At 40.1% G+C, this 21,013-nt stretch overlaps 1 protein-coding gene across 4 annotated transcripts in view; it reads right to left on the reverse strand.

Annotated features, from left to right (window-relative positions):
- The window catches only part of ITK (IL2 inducible T cell kinase), a 57,698-nt gene extending 37,488 nt beyond the window's left edge, over nt 1-20,210 (reverse strand). For 3 of the 4 annotated variants that reach the window (XM_039249475.1, XM_039249473.1, XM_039249472.1), the window contains exons 1-2: nt 19,946-20,210; nt 1,579-1,683 (exon numbers count right to left, since the gene is read on the reverse strand). In XM_039249475.1, the coding sequence (XP_039105406.1) occupies nt 1,579-1,683; nt 19,946-20,083 (243 nt within the window). In that variant the 5' untranslated portion in view covers nt 20,084-20,210. The remainder of the gene's footprint in view (nt 1-1,578; nt 1,684-19,945) is intronic. The other variant, XM_039249474.1, reaches the window with a different exon arrangement.
- Between the last annotated feature and the right edge of the window lie 803 nt (nt 20,211-21,013).

Genomic DNA, 21,013 nt, shown 5'->3' on the forward strand with positions numbered 1-21,013 from the left:
TGTCCTTTTTATCCAGATATTTGAATTCACACAGACTGACTCACGACAGCTCAGACTGCTGTCTGAGATTCCATGTTACCAGTAAGCAATTGCTAAATTAAAATAGCTGGAGAAAAAGCTCTTCATGTGACAGCAGATTTATTTGTCATATTAATTTTTTAAATGTTTACTTATTTTTGGGAGAGAGAGAGAGAGAGAATACAAGAGGAGGAGGGGCAGAGAGAGAGAGAGAAGGAGACACACAATCTGAAGCAGGCTCCAGGCTCTGAGTTGTCAGCCCAGAGCCGGACACGGGACTGGAAACCACGAACCGTGAGATCATGATCTGAGCCGAAGTCAGACGCTTAACTGACTGAGCCACCCAGGCACCCATCTCATATTAATTTTTAAGTGATTAAAAAAATCTTTCTGTCATATGAAAGGATACGATAATAAATGAAAAATGTATAATTGAGATTTTAAAAGGCTTCTTATTTTGAAATAATATAAGACACCCAAGAAGTTCCAAAAATAGTACAGGATTCTTGTGTTCTTTTCACCCACCTCTCCCTAATGATAACATCTTATTACATAACCATAGTACAGTTTCCAAACCAGAAAGTTGACATTGGTCCAAAATGATTAACTAAACTATAGATTTTTTTAAATTTCACCAGTTTTTTCTCATGAACTCATTTTTAATTGGAATTTTAGTGATGAGGAAATACATGTTATTTGCTTTAATTACTAAATATTTTAACTCAAAGAGTTCAACTTTCTAGTTGGAAAAGAATCCTTTTCTATATCACAATAAAAATTGAATATTTAGTCCTCAAATTGACAAAGAGGAATAGTACTCTAGAACATAGAAGGAGATACCCACTCCTTTAGAGTCATAGATGCCAGGAGTGATGCCCAGATTTGGACAATGTCGTGACCTAAAGACGAAAGATTACCTCTACCAACTCTGTCCAGTAGAACTTTCTGCAATGATGGAAATGTTCTATAATCTGTGCTATCCAGCACATAGCTATTGAACATGTGAAATGTTTGTGCATTCAGTGTGGCTTAGTGTGACTCAGGAGCTGAATTGTTAATATTGGTTAATTAAAATTAATTTACATTTAAATATTAAGCATATAACTGTGGCTAGTGGCTACTGTATTGGACAACACAAAGCCAGACAGTTCTCAGATTGTAAAACCTGACTCTTTTTGTCTCAGAACCTCCAAACAATTTATAATCAAGTATTGCAATCTGTTGCCTCAAAATCATAAGTAAGTGGCACTTAAGAATATTAGGCTTGGGGCCATTGATAGTTTTTTTCCTTCCTCTAGGAGCGCAGAACTGGGGCTTTTGTTAAGGCAGGGAAGACCTGAGAGACAGGGAAATGAGTAATAACAACTTTTTCAAAATTTTGTACTTTGTGGAATGAATGAATCAATGATTGAAAGAACATAGTAGCTTTCTTCTGGCCTTAGTCTAAGATCTAACTGTAGATCAGAGTCATCCCTGGTCCACCTTCTATTACAATGACTGAGAATTTCAACCATCATCCAAGGAATGGGGAACTAGCACTCTCAGGCATAGGGGACTTACCTGAAATGGATATTTATAGTGGCATGGGATACTAATGTCACTTTTCACAATCTCGACACATTTGATTCGGGAGAGTTCAATGGAGCCCTTCAATGTGCGCTTCTTCTGTGGGGAAAAAAAGCACATTCCATTTAAAGAAGAGGGAAGACAATATTTTTATCCAGGTTGGTTGTAGAAATCCAATATTAGATAAGATCCATTAGCTTTGTAAGTTCACATAGAATCTGTCCCATTGGGTAACATCCCCTAGAATCCATTTTCCAAGTACAAGGACCCTTAGTCCCTTCTGTATCTAGAAGTCACTTCTTGGCCCTTAGTGTCTAAGAGAGACACTCTGAGCAGACTCCTGGGAGAACATGCCTTCTGAATTGTCTCTTAATGGGGTCTCTGGTTTTAGCTCATTGAGCAATGGCATCTTATATCTCAGTGACCCTGTGACAAATAGCGGCATTTGTAGAACTTGTCGCTAGGATGGGTAGTATAGTACGGGAAAACAACTATACATGTGCCCATTTTCTCCATTTTGTGCCTGCCCATTGCCTTATTAGCACAGTAATTGAATCAAGTATGTCCTGGATGGTGATGTATACCTTCCTTTTCTAATCTGGATTCTCCAGGTCCCTTTTATTTATCCAGAAGCCCACAATGACATCTCTGTAGGACATTCCTGACTCTATAATTAGCTCTTCTTCACAGCTCCATCATCTGGTCCCATGTCTCATTTCCTTGGAAGTTTGCTAGATTTATTTCCTTGGTAATTAGTTTACATTATGGTCATGTGACAGTAGTGACTTATAATGGTGTTATAAATATGTTACTCAATTCTAAGAGTCCTTGTACTTGGAAAGTGGATTCCAAGGGATGTTACCCAATCGAACAGATTCTATTGTGAACTATCAGGCTCCAAGGAAGGCTAGTTAGGGAAAAGTTTTTGTGGAGCAGAAGCCTTTCACAAGTGTCTAGAATTAGGCTTCTATTGAGAATAGAGTTTAATTCAGATATGGAACTGTTGAAAAATACTTTGTTATACTTTATCTTTTAGAAAGAGGTAGCAAATGGTGGTGAACTGGGCAAAAGGTTGGAAAGGTCTAGGTTCAAAGTTGGATTCTGTTTTCTTCTTGATGTTCTGTCTAGATGATCTATCCATTGATATAAATCAGACATTAAAGTCCCTAACTATTATTGTATTACTGTCAATTTCTCCCTTTATGTCTGTTACCAACTGCTTTATGTATTTAGGTGCTCCAGTGTTAAATACATAGATATTTACAGTTATATCCTCTAATTGTATTGGCCCCTGTATCATTATGTAGTGTCCTTGGCTCTTGTTACCACTTTTACAGTCTTAATTTGACTGACGTTAAGTATTGTTACTCTGAAATTTTGTGTGTGTGCATGTCCATTTGCATAGAATATCTTTTTTCATTCCTTCACTTTCAGTCTATATGTGTCTTTGGGTCTGAAGTGAGTGTTGTAGGTAGCATATAGATGAGTCTCATTTTTTGTTTTTTTTTCCGTTCTGTCCCCCTTGTCTTTATTGCAGCATTTAGACCATTTATATTTAAATAATTACTGATAGGTATGTACTTATTGACATCTTGTTACTTGTTTTCTAGTTGTTTTTGTAGTCCTTCTCTGCAAAGTTGGCTCAGCCTTTAACTACCTCTGTGATATTGGGCAACTCATCTCACCTTCCTGAAATTTTATATCCACGAAGTGAGGATTGTAATGTCTACGTTTTAAGGATTATTTGGAGAATAAAATGGGCATATGTAAACAAATTGCTTGGCTTATAATATGTGCCCTCAATAAAGGGTACCCTCTCCATTAAAGAGGTTAAGGAAGTCCTAACTATGGTAAGAGAGACATGACATCATAAAATTCTCCAGACGAGAGCTCAGTCTGTACTTCTTAATTGTTGATACACACACTGGTTGTTGACCTTACTTTAGCAGTGAAAGCACAGAACTGAGATTTTTAAAAAGTCAAGATGTGAAAAGTATCCCCTATCAAATAGAAGAAGGCTTTGTGGTATTTCTTTTTAAATTTTCTTTCTAAAATATACTTAATTAATTTTTGGAAGTATAAAACTTATCTGTATTCATTGTAATAAATAAAATAATATAGAAGTATGTTAAGAAAATAGTTATAATGTCATATTATTCCACTCTTCTCCACAACCTTGAGGTAGCCAAGTTTAACCATTTGGAATGCACTTGTCTTTCCCACACACATTTATAGGATATATACAAGCAAAAACAAGCACCTGATCCACACAGGGGTCTACAGCTTGCTTTTGCAATGTAAGGATGTGTTAAAAGGTCAGTTTTCCCTTAAAAATCTCTGAAAACATGTGTCCTTTGGGCTCAAAATATCTTCTCATTTAGAGACTTCCACAGCTAGAAATACATGCCTTGGTCCTGCCCATAATCATAGTTCTTTGTGATGGTTAATCTGTTTTTCAAAAACAGAAGAGCACAAGGGAGTTGCCTTTTTGACAACCTCCTGTTGCTATGGGTAAACAGGGAGTCTGAGCTTTGAGGTTATCTTGTTTTTTGACCTCTATCACCTTATTTCCTTAGTCGTATACATAATGAAATGCAACAAAAAGCTCATGGCAGTAATATGACAACTGTTTGCAGGCATGTTTGTGCTTGGAATCCACCAAGTCCTGTGCTCCCTGAGAGTGAAACCAAGACATCTATCACCATATCTCTAAGGCACAGCGGCAAGCCTACAACAGGTGCTCAGTCAGGATGATATGAACAAAGGGCACAACTTTGAAACACAGTTTAAACAATCTCAGTCAGGTATAAGGCTGACACATTTATCTATTCAGGAAATATTTACTGAGGAGCCAGCTACAAACGAGGTGCTGTTCTGAGAGCAGGAAATAGATGAATTTTGTAGACTATTTTATGGAACTCCCAGTCTAGTTGAGAAGGTGGGCAATGTTGGGGCACCTGGGTGGCTCAGTTAAGCGTCCGACTTCTGCTCAGGTCATGATCTCATAATCTGTAAGTTTGAGCCCTGCATCGGGCTCTGTGCTGAGAGCTCAGAGCCTGGAGCCTGCTTCAGATTCTGTGTCTCCATGACATGAAGTCTGGTGGGGAGGGTGGTGGTAAGTATCCTATGTAAAGTTCACAACAAGAGCAAAAACCCTAGGGTAGCAAAGTTTTGGATATGTATGGTTGTTTCTAGCCTGGGATCATCATAATCAGGGTATTAGTGGAGGTAAGTATTAACCAGAGTTGTGAGTAGGGATAAAAGTTCGGTGTGCAAGTCCTAAAACAGTGCTGTCTAATAATAGCAAAATGGGAACCATACATGTAACTTAAAGTTTTCTAGTAGCACATTAAAAGAATGCAAAAAGAAACAATAACATTAATTTGAAGAATGTATTTTGTTTGCCCTATTATATCTAAAATGTTATTTCAATGTGTAATCAACATAAGAAATTAATGAGATACATTTTTTTTTGTACCAAGTCCTTGAAATCGCCACATTTCAAGTACTCAGTGGCCACACATGGCTCTGGCCCCATTATTGGACAGTGTGGCTTCAAGATTTCCAAGAAAGATTTCTCCTCTAACCTGACATCATCTCCTTTGATCTCTTAGTATTCATTGACTTCAAACATGATTTTAAGAGACATTGTGTTTTAACAGGCTGTCAGATAAGCTGGCCATCAGGTTTGTTCTTCTGTAGGAATAGATTTCACATTTCACCATCAAAACTCACTCTTAATCCTAAATGAGTGCCTGAGGCTGGTTGTCTTCAAATCTCACAAGATCTGATATGTGAAAAACAAGAGGCCAGCTGCATATCCCCCAGCCGGGTCCTGGGGAGTAGCCGGTCCGTGAGCTAAACACAGTTCCAATGCTGAGAAATGGTGATTGCCTGTAATCATCCCAAACAACTGTGCTATTTCTGAAAAAATTCCAGGGTAACCCTTCCAAGGAAACCACACAAGAGCCATCAGGGAAAGAGAGACACCAAGTAAAACCTGCCCTCATTCTTGTCATTCCATCTATATCACTTGGGGGTGAAAGCCACAGGACCTCACTTGGCCTGGTCTCTTTTCTTGGCCATGTTCAAAGCTACAGTGTCCTCATATTCCAAAGCTTCCCCTGGGCACCTAACGTGTGTCACACACAATCCGATAAGATGCTCGTGCCCACATATTTGCACAAAGGCAAGATTGTGCAAGCAGCTTTTATATCCCCTTTCTTTTAATGTTAATATATTGTAAAAAATGGGATTTGGGATTGTGAGTTTCAAGGAGAGAAGCAGGGAACAAAACCAAAAGAAAGGACAAATAACATTTTTGAGAACTTCTTATCCTTCAGGCACTCAACAGGCCAGAGCTCATTTAATCCCACAATCCTGCAAAGTATCATTGCCCCATTTTACATGTGAGGAAATTGAAGTTCAGAGAGGCCAAGTCTTTTACTGAGTGGTAGGTTAGCATATAAGCCCAAGTCTAGGACTCCAGAGCCAGAGTGCTCAACAAATGTATTTCATGGCTCTTGCTCTTCCCTTGACTTCCCACAGGAGATTTTCATTCTCCAAACTCCCCATGCAGAACAATAAATTGCATAATCGATGCTCCAAGCTATGACTCAGCAGACATTTGTCTGTGCCCTATTTGGTGGTGCAATGCTTATGCTGGATTTGAGAGGGGGAGCTCATTCTCTGCTTCCTCAGAATAATACCTCCACTTCACTTCTATAACGCTGGCTCCTTGGCTGCTCGGCTCTTCCAGCAGGTACTTCAGTGAGATGCCCTGTGTCTGATACCTATAAAAGGTAGGTAGAACTTCAGCTTCCTGCTTTGGAGAGGCAGAATGGAAGACGACTGGAAATTTCAGGTCAGGAACGCCTGCATCTGCCTGACCAGCTGTTTAACCTGAGGCAAGTATCTCGATTTCTCAATTCCCTTGGTTATTTTTTTTTTTTTAAGTGAGAATAATAATAGTCCCTGAATCATTGGGTTAATTTAGGGGACTTAAAAAAGCAACATAAACTTACTAGCCAACTAAACTCATTCACATGGTAAACCAATCATTCAAGTGTTGCTTCCTTTCCTTTGTTGAACAAAAACATAAGACTTTGTCACCTTGTCTTTATGTGTCTACATTTGGGGAGTGATTTTCTTTTGGGCAAACATGTAACCAGGAGCCACCCACCATTTGGGAGGGGCAACATTAATTTTTACCTGGCGACACGGGTGATTTTGACATTTCAGAGCCATTTAATTTGCAAATTGTTCGTAATATCAAATTATTTGTGAAATGAAAAGTGGCCCATTTCCTGGTCTTCCCGACTGGGCTGCATTTGCCGTCACAGGGCTTTTGCTTTCCGCTTTTCCTCCACTAGCCTGTCAAACCTTCCCCAAATAGTCATTCTCCAAATGTTTAGATCACTGATAGATTAAGGTTTGGCTTGTTTCAGAGGCATTTGGATTAGGACAGATATTAGAGACTGAAGCCAAGAAGGAGATTTGATCATTCAATTTCAGGCATTAGGAGAGAGAGTATTTTTCAAAGGGGGAGTGAAACATTTAAGACTTTCCCAGATCACACTGTTAAAGTAGCCACATGCTGCCTTTATCAGAGTTTCCTTTATGATTAGAAAGTCTTACTGGTGATGATTTTAACAAGGCATTTCAAAAAATCTCAATGCCTCTTCTAAGGTGTAGTACATCATACAAATGTGAAATCGCACAATGACAATTAAAATTAAAACTGATGTCGGGGTGCCTGGGTGGCTTGGTCGGTTAAGCGTCCGACTTTGGCTCAGATCATGATCTCGCAGCTCATAGGTTAAAGCCCCACATTGGGCTCTGTGCTGATAGCTCGGAGCCTGGAGCCTGCTTCGGATTCTGTGTCCCCTTCTCTCTCTGCCCCTCCCCTGCTCATGCTCTGTCTCTCTTGGTCTCTCAAAAAATAAAATGTTAAAAAATTAAAAAAAAAATTAAAACTGATGTCATGTGACATGAAACTTAAGTCGCTAATTTGCGAGTTGTTCCCCCACACCCCCCACAGCAGAATGTCAGTTCTAAAATCGGCCGAGGGGTCTTCCTGGATTTTAGTTTCGTCCTCTCTGCAAAACATGTTCAGGGTAGCCCATGAATTTGCTCCCAGTTTCCCAACTCAGCTTTCTGTCTTTTATGACAAAGGGGACCTTGTGCTGCAGGGGTGAATGGCAGAGATTCAGGACTCACAAACGCCATGGTTTGAATCTCGGTAGTGACAAGTAACAAGGGAGCAAAGTTGTCTTAGTTCTTTGGGCTTAGTTCTTATAGCTCTTAGTTCTTTTAGTTCTTAAGGTGTCATGAGATGGTTGACAGTGCCTCCCAGGGTTACTGCGACCTGAGCTGTGGAAAGGCATCCAGCACATTGCCTAATACCCCATAAAGAGGTCATCATTAGTATCTCAATAGAAAACACCAGTTTCTCCTAAAACACCAGTACGATTTGTGATTCACTGTTATTGGCTCTTCTCCTCCCCCAACCCATCTTCACCTGGACCTACCTCCATGAGACTTTGCAATTACGGGAGAATCTGAAATTAAGGGAGCACATTTTGAGGCTCCTGGGCTGACTTAATGTCAGGAAACTATGATCCATTCCACACCTGCCTTCTTTACTTTCCTCTTTTCTGTAACACTTTTTAGTCATAGCTAAACCAGAGTCAACTGGCTTTCCTCACCTCGGCTTTTCACACTGTGGTTTTTGATGAGGCCGGCTGTGCTGTGGGGAAAACACTCTAGCTACCCTTAAAGTCTTCTGTCCTGTTAGTAGAGCACTCTGACTCCCCAAGAGAAAAAAGGTGAGGATTTTACCCTAAAGGGAAGACAAAGCAAGACAAGAAAAAAAGAAAGAAAGAAAATGGACTATACTGTTGTACAATTTCCCAAAGAAATTTGGGATCTTTCTTAAAAGTATGAGTGGATTTCTCACAAGAAACTATTAAGAGCAGAAAAGTTGTGGGGATGATTCTGGTATTTGGGAGTAGGAAGTAGGAAGAGAGGCTTTTCTTTTAACCTCCTATCTTTCTATACTCTTTCACTTTTGTACTACAAACATATTTATTTTATTATATTTAAAAACAGTTAATTAAAATAAATACATAAATGTATTCCCCTTATGTGATTTATCCTTCGGAAACATTTGTCCAAACTATATAAAGATGTAGGGAAAAGGATTTCATAATAGCCTTGTTTATTTCAATTGAAAAAACCTAGGGAAGCTTAAATATTCACCTATAGACAAATGGTTAAATTAGTTATGATTCACCCATCCTAATCATTTGCAATGACAAAAAAAAAAATTGGAAATGGACTAAATGTCCATCAGTAAAATAACTTTTCATCCATTCAGTGAAATATGCAACCACAAAAAAGAACAAAGAAGCTCTTTACATATAAATATGGTTTGAGCTTCAAGAAGTATTATTGCTAACCAACCAAAAGAAAAGCTAAGAAGTATATGTAGAGTATGCCACTATTGCATAAAAAGGAGGAAAAGAAGAATATTTATTTGTGCTTACATACGTATGCGTAAAGTCTCATTGGAAGAAGTGATAAGAAATTTATTATATTGGTTGCTTTCGGGCAATGAAGTGCTGTGGCTTAGGGAAAGGACAGGGGTTGGCCATTTCATAATATTTTGTAACCGTTTTTTAAGAACTTTATGTGAATGTATTATCTATTCAAGAATTTTAAAAAATAGTCTATATTTTACAAAAGATGACCTAAAAAAGTGGCTATTAACAAAGAGACCTGAAGTCCAGTTAGGCACACAGGAAAGGGGGCAAGAGTTCATTCCACCGGCCGTTCTGTTTTGTGAACTAATATCAGTTTGCAACATAGACGACAGCAACGTGAACAGTAGTGACCTAACATCATTGAGAGTTATAATGGAATTTTCAAGAACTAGAACAGCTTTCTCTTGAATTCAGAGAAATTTGCAGGTCAGACAGTTTGTGGCCATAGGCTCACTTGCCCCCGAGTCACTGCTTTCTAGGTAGAGCAGGGGGTCCGAGAGGATCTCTTTTGCCTGTCTCTTCTATGTTCACCTTTCCAAGTGACCTGGTCTTTGTGGATGCCCCTCTGTGTCTCTCGATGTCCAGTGGGATTATTACATTTCACTCTCCGAACAGGCTAAATGTGTACTGTTTAAAAGCAAAGATTCGTGAATGGTGGTTCTGCTATTCCATAGATTCATTGTGTCCAGTCTTCCATTTGCAACCCACCCACGCAATTTCCACCATTATGTAGTTCCACCAACTGGTTCCATATACTTAATGTTATTATTCAAATTGATTTATTTTTCACTTCAACACATTTACTCTAAAAAGAGAAGTTTTAAATCACCACCATATGTTTAAAAATACTTTTTTCTCTGAAGTAAGTTGTAATAAACATGTATAAGTATTAAAAATATGTCAGAACCAGATTTGTCCATGTACCATCTAGAGTGCACCCAGTGGTACCCCACTTTGGGAAACACTTAATTGGATCCCTGTACATGAAATGGGCCATAGCATAGTTTGTGAAAGTGGCTACATTTAGTTTTAGTGCCTTCACTCGCACTTTCTGGGCCTTTGGTCCTGGCTTATATCCCTCTTTGGTGGTCTTTTTCCTGTATTTCCACTCTGAGTACAGCACTCCCAGAATGTTATTCTGAGAAAGTGCCCAATGAGGGGCAGCTCTTATTGTGAATGGCTCATCTGGTAAACTAAATAGAGCCAAGGTTCATATAGCACCTTTCCTTGGCAGAAGTCACCCCAGGAGCATAGCGTCAGGTTCACAAGTTCAGAAACTCATTTTGTCAGCTCACAGAGTCCAGGTGGACAGGAATACACTCTGCAAAATCACAAGCGATGGGCAAATTCACAGACTTGCAGTGAGAAACAGACTGGCTAAGATGCTTGCGTCAGTTTTGCAGAGAATTCTCACAGAAGGAAGATTCTACTAGGGCAACCAAAATGAGATCAGAAAAGCACATGTAAGTGGGATCAAAATATAGGGAATTACCAGAGCCCAAGGCAAGATGCTGTTTTTAACACTTACTACCACTACTGTGAACCTGGGCAAATTTCTGAACTTCTCCATGTCTCAACTGCTTCTTCTCTAAAACAGAATATTACTTTTATCTTCTGCAGAGAACTGTGAAGGTTACATGAGAAAATTCACAGGAACGTGTTCAGTCTTCTTGCATTGATGCTGGTTATTGCTGTCGATGATATTGTGGTGCTGTCATTCAGGTAAGCCTGGGGGGGCCCTGCGCCAGACCTCTTTGATACAATGGTGTTCATTGGAAACTCACCAATGAACTCCTGCCCCAGCTCTGTCTTCTCAGCCACCATGACTTCTATTATAAAACTCCTCACACCCAAACAAGCTTAGATCTGAAAATACGGTTAACCTAACTTTTAATATTTGTCCCAGATGTGTGACCTAGGAAAAGATACTTAGCTACTCCAAGTCTCTCCTTTCTCATCAACAAAATGGGGATCGTTTGCTTTAGAAAGTAGGAAGTAGGAAGCTTTTTGGTACTCCTTGAATCCTGCTACACGTACGGTGGGTTCATGTATATGTATGTGACTCACATTAAATCAAATCACTTGATCCATGTATAGTATAAAATATTATGTATCTTCCCTCTCTCCCACCATAACATTCAAAGTCTATAAAAATAGTGCACTTGAAAAATCACCACAATGGGAGTCTTTGGTTTTCATTGGTTCCTTCTTAGAAACATAGTCCTCTCTAATGGTTCTGGTAACTTCTGGTGGCCCTATGCATTGCTTCAGGCCCTGTAAGATGATGTAGCAGCAAATGAAAGAGGCCATAAAATATTCTTATCTTATGACACAGTTATCCTACATGCAGTACTCTATCCTACGGACCTGATTTTTATTTATTTTTATTTTTTTTAAAAGGAGACAGGTTTATGTTGGATGTATTAGCATTTTTTGGTGTCCGGACTGAAACATGTTCATACTCAGAAACACCCTGAATATCAAAGAATATATGACAAAGAATTGATGCCAAGTTCATCAATTTTTTTCAAGTATGTAGAATAGATAAGTATCTCTCTGCAGTGAACTAATTCAATCATGAAGAAAATATGTATGAAAAAATGGTTACTTTGGAGGCCATGTAGATATGTAGAAATGTACCTACAAAAGAACAAATGAAAAACGTAGAATATAACATTGTCATGCATTATGATTATAACTACATGGAATTTATGTCTGCACAAGAGCAAAGGTCATTCTCACAGAGACTATAAATTGATGTCTTTAGACAAAAGAGTTACAGAGAATACTTGGGCATAATTATTTCATTAATTTTTTTTAATTTTTTTTTTTAATTTCTGAGAGAGAGAGACAGCGCGAGCAGGGGAGGGTCAGAGAGAGAGGGAGACACAGAATCTGAAACAGGCTCCAGGCTCTGAGCTAGCTGTCAGCACAGAGCCCGACGTGGGACTTGAACCCACGAACCGTGGGATCATGACCTGACCCGAAGTTGGACGCTTAACCGACTGAGCCACCCAGGCGCCCTCATTAATTTTTTAAAATAGTGTGACTATATGAGCCTTTGCTGCTCTGTCTTTTGTGATTAATCAAAGTGGATTCAACCTGGTTTGAACTGGTTTTCAGTCTTTGCTGCTAATGGCTGCCTGAGCAACAGATTGGCCCCTGAGGTCCTCAGTGTTGATCCAGCAAGCACCTTTCCACCAAAACATGGAGGAGAAGGTTTCCACACAAAGTATCCCTAGAGGACAGAGGTTATAGGATGTCAGCAAGAACCCCTCTCTTGGACTCACTCATGTTCACTTCTTTGTTCTTCACACAGGTCAAGCTCTTTCCTACTTCACAGTCTTCACACTGACCGTGCCTTCTGCCTGAAATGCTTTTTCTCATTTCTTCAGGTCACTGGATCTTTCTCATCCTTCTGGCCGTACCATGGATATAAATTCCTTCTCTGGCTACCCTTCTTCCCAACTCAGCCCCAGCTACTGCTTAGTCTTTCCACAGAACCTACCACCATCTATATCTGCCCCACATATTTATATACTTGCTGACATCTGCCTTCTCTACGCTAGCATGTAAGCTTGTGGGGGCAGACACCTTTCCTCTGTTATTTATCACCGTATTCCTGGCAGGTAGCCCGGAGCATGGCACATAGGAGATGTCAAGACATGTTCGCAGAACAAATGATTGAAGCTTTACATACCAAAAGAGAAATATTTCCTTGATACAGTGTTAGGTTTAAAATAAAAGGATGCTGCTAAGAGTGGCTTCGCTAACGTTGTTTCTTTGATTATCACACACGATGGTATCTACTACCACAGTGTTAGTGGAAAAGTGTGCCCTGTGATCTGATTCTCCATACTGCCACTGCCTTCAGACTACTATGTATATTTTCTACTTATTGTTTTTTATTTTTTAATTAATAGTAAAAATACTATTTTTATTTTTTAATTAAAATTTCTGTTACGGTAAATAATAATAATAATAAAACTTCAGCAGAAATATATGTGGTTGGGGGGAAGTCCTACATTTGAATTTTTGAACAAGTAGGTATAATTTCTATGACTTTTTAAATATTAAAATAAGAAAACATAGTGAAGAGCTTGCTTATTACTACCTTTACTTTAATGGGGATTAAATGACAAACAAGACTTTAGATCAGGTTCTTATTTAATTAAAATCCTGACAAATTTACTGAAGTTTCAAGGAACTGAGCAGACATTGGGTCTAAAAAGGGAATTTTATATACATGGAAAACCATTTCAGAGCTTCTATTTCTGCCCCAGGATCACTTTAAGGGAAGCCCCACAGTGTCATGAAGTCAAACCCAGACTGACCTCTGGATAAAAATCAGGTCCAGGAAGATTTACTTTCTTCAGTAGGCCTAATAAGTTATGAAGTGTAATAGCTTATTACTAGTTGGTTAAGAAAATGGAGAGATAAGGATTTACCTATTTGACCTATGAAAACTTGAGAAGAGCTTTAGAATGGTTTTCTATGGGGTCCATTTCTGAGTTTGTTATGAAGATGTCATGTTTAACATGGACCCCATAGTTCAAGAAACAGAGCTCTTGTGTTTTCCAGCTAAACCTTTCTTCCAGACTGAGCCAAAACCCAAGCCCTCACATTTACAGTGTTGCTCCATGGCCTATTTTTACTGCAAAGACTGGTTGATGGATGCACCAGTCCCTGAGCAGTAGGAATCAAATTTAATTTTAATGTGGGAGTATTTGCCTCCAAAATAGAAACTCTCCATCCACAAGCTTTCTCCATAAAACAGCCACATCACATTATAATGGCAAAAATCAGTTCACAAAGAAAATCCATTAAGGTAGACACTGAAACCGCACATTTGGGGCCTTGAGTGGCCTAATCTGCAAAATACTTTGCTTTGGATCCTTACTTCTCTTTGCCTAGCCAGACAAGGCCCACATTTTAGCTCCCAGATGCTCTTTGGAATTCAGTTTGAGTTTTGTGACCTTTGTTCATTCAGTGGGTATTTATCAGCCACTTACTACGTGCCCTGCACTGTTCTAGATGGTGATACAGTGATGAGCAAGGTTCTTCTGCTCTCATTCCAGTGGATGTATAGACAGAAAATAAACAGGGAAGTGCATCAGAAAACCCAATAAGTGCATGCAGATACTGATGTACTGAAGTATCTATGTGCTAAAGTAAAGAAAAGAAAAGAGAAGAAAAGGAAAGAAACAGGATCCTGGGAAAATATTTAAAGAGATGGCAACAATAAAGAATAAGTCCTGCAAACATCTGGGGTGTCCTGACAGTGGGAAGTAATGCAGAGACCCTGCACTTGCAGACCCCTGAGAGTGAGCGCCCACGTGTATCCCTCGCTTGTCTCACCCTAGTCCTGGCCTGTTCAAAGGCCCTAGAGTGAGTATGAGCTTGGAGTGTTCAAGGTTGAGGAAGAAGGCAGATGTGGTAGAAGCCTGGTGGGTAAAGGGAATGTGGTGTGAAATGAAATCGTAAATGCGGATAAGGACCCGTGAATGAAGAGTCTTGTGGGCCATAGCTGAGAATTTCCTTACATACTTTAAACGGCCATGGAAGGCTCAAAAGTAGAGAGTAAGATCTGATTTATCATTTATCGTAAGATCATTGTAAAAGTTCATTCTAGGTATTGCATGGATAATAAACTTTACGGAGCCTTGAGTGTCAGCAGAAGCCCAGCCGGATGGCAACACAATCACATAGGAATGAGGTGGAAAGAGACGGTGACTGATGCAAGTCTCAAGCAAAAATGCTCAGGGAGCTTTAACCGTACTATTGACAAAAGGTTTAGCCGCAGAAGAGAAGCAGGGAAAGAGTGTGGAGGGAAAAAGAGAACAGAGTAGGGGGTAGGGTTGGTGGGCTGGCCCACTCGCTGGTTCCTCCATGTGCCTCTCTGATCCAGCTCTTAAAATGTCAACCTCCTGAATCCTCTTCTTCCTCTTTTAAGGCTGCAACATGCACTTCTTATTTTCTAACTCTTACCCCGAGGACTCTTCCTTTTGAAGTCCCGTATAACTTGCTTTGTTCTCTATTCTGAAATCAAGCCTTGTTCTATTAGGGGTTCATTTGTGGAACTCTGCCTCCTCCAAAGGTATATCTATCCCTCATGTCCTTGCTGTCACCTTCCTTGTCCTCCTTTCACAAATAATGAATGAGTGAGCAGTATGTGCCAGGCACTGTCATAAACATTGATGATGCCGTCTTTACCAAATTGGGTGCTGGTCTTCAGAAAGCTTGTAATCTAATGGAGGGTAGGCTGGGGGGATGACGTTAGTACAGTAATCACTTTAATAAACGGGTAATTGCAAGTCTGGGATGTGCTCTGAAGAGAGGGTAGGCAGTGCTAAGGCAGAGCATAACAGGAGTAGATGGCCTCGTCTGGGGAAATCAAAGAAGGCTTCCTGGGGCAAGTGATATTCAAAATGAGGGACTTAAAGTTGAAGGAAATCTTATGTAGCTGGATTCTAGAGTGATGGGAGAAAAAGGGACATGAGATGAGAGGGAGGGTGGCATGTGATAGACTTTAGTGTCTGCTCTAGATCTAAGGTGAGAACCTTTGCAGGGACATATTGCTGCTGATAAGGATCGTCAGGACGTGGTCACAGTCACAGTGTGTCATGCTGGCTGCTGGTGGGTAACTGGGGCAGAGTGAGAGCAGGGAGACCATTAGGAGGTGATGGCAGTCCCAGGTGAGAGCTGCTGGCGGATTTCCCAAGGAAGGTGACCGTAGAAAATGGGGAGAAGTAGACAGATTTTAGAGGAACTTTAGGAGGCAAAACTTGCCAAAGCTTTCATTTATTTTTGAACACATAGTGGGGCTCCCTGAAGTGAATGAGGACAAAGATCTGTCCTCAAGTGTGTGTGGAAATGATAGAGCTCCTAACATGCGTCACTGCAGAAGGTCCGTGTGCCCTGGGTTGCTGACTTGCAGGACTGCCCTTTCCACTGAGGACTTTACATGCCCTGCAATAACCCAGTGGAGGCCCTAATTACCCATGGGTCACTGCTGCTAATAGTAATAAGCACCATTTATCGGCGGGCTGTGTAGGCCTTAGAGACATATGGGAGTTTAAATTCTTCCAGTGCAAGTTGTTTGAATTTTCTTTGCCTCAGTTACCTGCTCTGTACATTAGGGTAATCATACTTCCTAATTTATAGGGTGGTTGTAAGGAGTAGATGAAATAATCTGCATTTAGCATGGTGACTGATACATAGTAAATGTTAGGTCAGTATTAGTTCCTATTATTATTAGAATAATTGGTAACCTCTCTCTCATTAAAAGGCAGCAAGATCAAGAAGGAATGTTTAGTCATTACAAAAAATGACTAATGCACATCTATTTAGATTTGCACAGAGTCACACAGCCTTAAGCAACTTACACAAAGCTGCATAGCTTTTAAGTGAGGAGCTGGTTTTTGACCCAGATGTGTCTGACCCCAGAAGCTGTGTGTTTGACTGCTGTGCAAAGAAAAGCAAGGAAAGGGGACCATCTCCTCACCTGTCATCTTTAATTTAAGATGGATGCATGCTCCAAGAGATGTCTCTGCTGCAAGGTTAGACTGCCAGCTAATGGGAAGGGTCCATGTGGAGTGGAGACCCAAAACGGACACTGAGAATGGTAGTCTTGACTGCCCCACATACAGGTAATGGCTCCCACACTATGGTGAGCAGAACAAGCTTGATCCCTGAGGTGCAGAGACATTAAAACAGGGAAACCTTTCCAGTTCTCCTGAGGGTCCCTCAGAAGGTCAAGGTACTACCATTAGTGCCAAGCTTATAACATGCCTTCCTCATGAAATACTCAACATCGTCTGGAGGCATTGGGGTCCTCACCTTACAGATAGTAAACAGAAGCTTTAAAAGGTTTAAATACCTTGCCTGAGACCCCACATCCAGAAAGTGATAAAGCCAGAATTTGAATCCAGCTCTACCTGGCTATACTGTCCTCTCCAATCAGTGATGGTTGTGTCCATCTGTGCTATCCCTTCTGTCCCATACTAACCTGAACTACCCAAGGCCCTCCATTTGTCTTCTACCCCTGGAAATGATCTGAGGTCAGTTCTGTGCAATTCAGCACGTGGCTTGGTTGGTGACTGCATCTCCGGAGAGTGTTTGTGTTTAAAGCCACATTGGAATGTTGGAGCTGGCTTGGGCTGACCGTTAAATCTGGAGGAATTTTGGGAGCCAGTAGACATCACATCAGTAGTTTGAAATTGGCCATGATGGGAGTGTTTACACCAGAGAAATCAGCAAACACTATGCATTAGAGCTGCCTGATGCTCTCCGCAACCACTACCACTACAGGCTAGTTAAACATGTATCAGCACATGAGGGGCCCTAATCTCATTGTCCTCTGTTAATGAATGCTAGGCATCAGGGACCACTTTGCAAAGAATTGGCAGGCACAGGGTGGTGTCTGAAAGCATGCCTGCCAGTGAGCCACCACCTGCTGACACTATGCTTCTTTCTGGGCCAGCAGGGTGAGGCACTTCCTGGCACCACTGAAAACACTTACACATTTCAACGCTAGACACCGGAACGAAATCTGTGTTAAAATAACAGGCCCAGTCGCTATGGATATTTAGGCACGGATATTTAAAATTAGAAAATGGATATTTAAAGTTAGAAAAAACATACTTAATTTGCAAAAGTACGGGATTCTTTTCTGAGTAGGCAGTAGGATTGTTTTTTGTATGATGTCCTAAAGCCACAGTTTTTTAAAACTTCAAGGAGCCTAATTTTACAAATGAGAAAAAAGAAAAAGAAGCTGTGACCCCGAGAGGGGCAATGGTTGGCTCAGTGTCATACATTTTGTAATGCATATATGTATGTCTCTCTCCGCAGACTTGTACTTAGTCACAGAATAGAGGGAATCCGGGACCCTGACATTAGCCTGACTTTGAATGTTGTCCTTCATTTGAAAATAAATGTGTTATGCCACCCTGCTAGCTCCTTCAGAGAAATGATGATGATATAAAAAATGGCTAATTTTTACTAGGTGTTTACTAGGTGACACAGAACTTATGCTGAGCACTTCACATATTAAGTTGAACTATTTGAAATCACCACTGTCTGGCCTGTCTTGATCCACTGAGTGGTCATTTCAAATAGTTCAGTCTAAATACATTCTCTCTGTTAACCTTTACCATATTCTCATGAAATGAGTACTATTATCATACCCACTTTACACATGGTAAGACTGAGGCTTTAATTTTTTAAATGCTTATTTATTTATTTTTGGAAAACAGAGAGAGAGAGGGGGGAGAGAGAGAAAGAGAGAATGAATCCTCAGCAGGCTCTGCTCAGCAACTGTGAGATCAATGACCTGAGCTAAAATCAAAAGTCAGACTCTTAACCGACTGACCCAACCAGGTGCCCGGAAGCTTTAAATTCTTTTTGAAAAAAGTTTCTTCCCACAAGTGTATTTATAAGTGAGACATAGTGCATGCTTGTGTGCAAATCAGTTACCTAAGTATTTCTCTATACCTTCTGATTGATTATTGATTGATATCACTGAGAGTCTCCTGAAGATGAGCATGTCTGAACCCCTAAGAAGTAGTAATATTTCAACACCCATAGGCTCTATACCCAGGCCTCCATCAGGGCTGCATTTCATTGAGCCCTTCAAAGCCTGGCTCTCCAAAGGTCCCAAACTCATGCTTATCCTACTAAGTCAGGTCCTAACAAGGTATGGGATGCCTTTGTCTCTGACCATAAAGTACCTAAGGTTATTTACCCGTCAGGAAAATATAGGTGAAAACCCTGCCTTATCTCCCTAATGATGGAAAAACTAATACAATGATTTAGTACAAAGTCACACATATGCTTTGAAAACTAGCTACAAAGGATGAAACAGGTGCTAGAATTTTTAAAGAAAGAAGTGTTGGAGGTACTACTTCCAGACCTTTCATTTTGTAAAGGAAGAATCTGATACAAAAGGTAGAGACATGTACCAAGCCTCAGTCACCTAGAGAAATAGAGTTTGGTCTCCTTTCTCTGCATGCAGTGTTTTTTGTACCTAACTATATTGTTATGATTATTCATGTTGCTGTTATTATCACTGATGTTATAGAATATAAGGCTATCTTTAGCTATATGAAGAGACTGACCTAGCTAAGCAGCTGTAATCTCCTGGGTAAGAACCACTGGTCTATACTGCATAACAATGTAAAAACTTGTCTCCTGGTAAATTTTCCATGGGGTAAAGAGGTTTACTTTCGGGCCTTGCAAATTTTAGGTAACTAGATGCCCAGGAAATATTATTTCACGATATTAAGTGAGTAATGAACATTGGGACAAATAGAAGTAAATTCATAAAAATGTTGACACTGAACTATCCCTTAACCATTCCAAGTATCGGTCTCCTCTATTATAAATTAAGAAAACTGGGCTAGATCATCCCGTAGGTCCCACTGAATGCTAATATGATTCATCTATGCCCCATAAAATATAGTGTATTTCAGATGAATTTCAAATTCTATCCAATCGTAACATTTGCCACATTAATTATTATAATTTTAAGATTAAACTTGCAGGAAAGAAAACCACTAATAAATATTAAACTTACTCTTTTGCAGATTTTAGAACTAAATCACCTAATACAACAACCCCACCTCTGGGCTTTTCTCCACATTCTCTTCTGAGTACTCTAATGGTACTTTTTAGGCTGTCATGGTACTTTTTAGGCTGTCGTAACCAGCATGCCTATGCCCCCTTTGGTTTTATTTTATTCTGTGTATAGCTTCACGATTCAGCCTAGTCCAAATGAAAAATACTGTTTAGAAAAAGATAAGACACAAGTGCTCACATACCCCATGACGGTTCTCAAAGTACGCCAGGCTGGTTTTCGTTAAAACAAAGAAGCGGACTTTAAAGTTGGAGGGAGAAGTTCTTCTCTTTTGTTGCGATTTCTTGATGAGCTGTTCTTCTAGGAGGATAAAGTTGTTCATGATCCAGTTCTTGAGGAGTGATGCGCCTTGGGCATCACCCCGTAGCACAGCCAGAGGACACAGCTTCAGGGCAAGGAATGCACTCTGGGGAGGCAGTTGACTTTCAGAGAGCTGTTAAAATGCCTCTTGCCTTCGATGTTATCTTTCTATCAGTGTTCAGTCAACACTGTGGAGCTTCTCCTCTGATGTCAAAGGCCGTAACCACATCCTTTCGAAATTCACAAAACTAAGAGGCATATGTAAAAACTATACATACCCTTTGCTGCATGGTTTGGAAATGATATTTGAAGATTCTGAAAGTCAGAATGATAGGAAGCATTAGAGTTTAATCTTTACAGTTCCTGGTTTAGCCTATCTAACAATTAAGGCATGTTGCACAGGGGGTAGGAACATGGGCTCTGGAGCCCATGTTTGTGTATTAAGTTTTGTGTATTAGTTTCCTGTTGCTGCTGTAACAAATCATCACAAATTTAGTGACTCACAAATGTATTATCTTACATTTCTGTAGTTCAGAAGTCTAAAATGAGCTTTATTGGGCTACAATCAGGGTTTCAGCAGGCTTATAGTCCTTTTTGGAAGATCTTTAGAGTAGAATCTGTTACCTTGCCATTTCAGCTCCTAGGACCAACTTCTAGGACCACCCACATTCCTGGCCCAGGGTCCCCTTCCTCCATCTTCAAAGCTAATAACAGCTAGTCAAGTCCTCTCACCTTATATAACTGTAAGCTCTTCTGTCTCCCTCTTCCAAATTTGAGGACTTCGAGATTACTCTGGGCCTGCCTAGATAACCTAAAATAATCACCCTGTTTTAAGGTCAGTTTATTAGCAACTTTAATTTCATCTTCTATGTTAATTTCTCTTTGTAATGTAACCTTCACATTCATAGGTTGCAGGGATTAGGCTTTGAGAGGATCTTTAGGGGATCCGTGA

The sequence above is a fragment of the Hyaena hyaena genome, unplaced genomic scaffold (genome assembly GCF_003009895.1).
Source record: "Hyaena hyaena isolate Hyena2069 unplaced genomic scaffold, ASM300989v1 scaffold_336, whole genome shotgun sequence".
Lineage (NCBI taxonomy): Eukaryota > Metazoa > Chordata > Mammalia > Carnivora > Hyaenidae > Hyaena > Hyaena hyaena.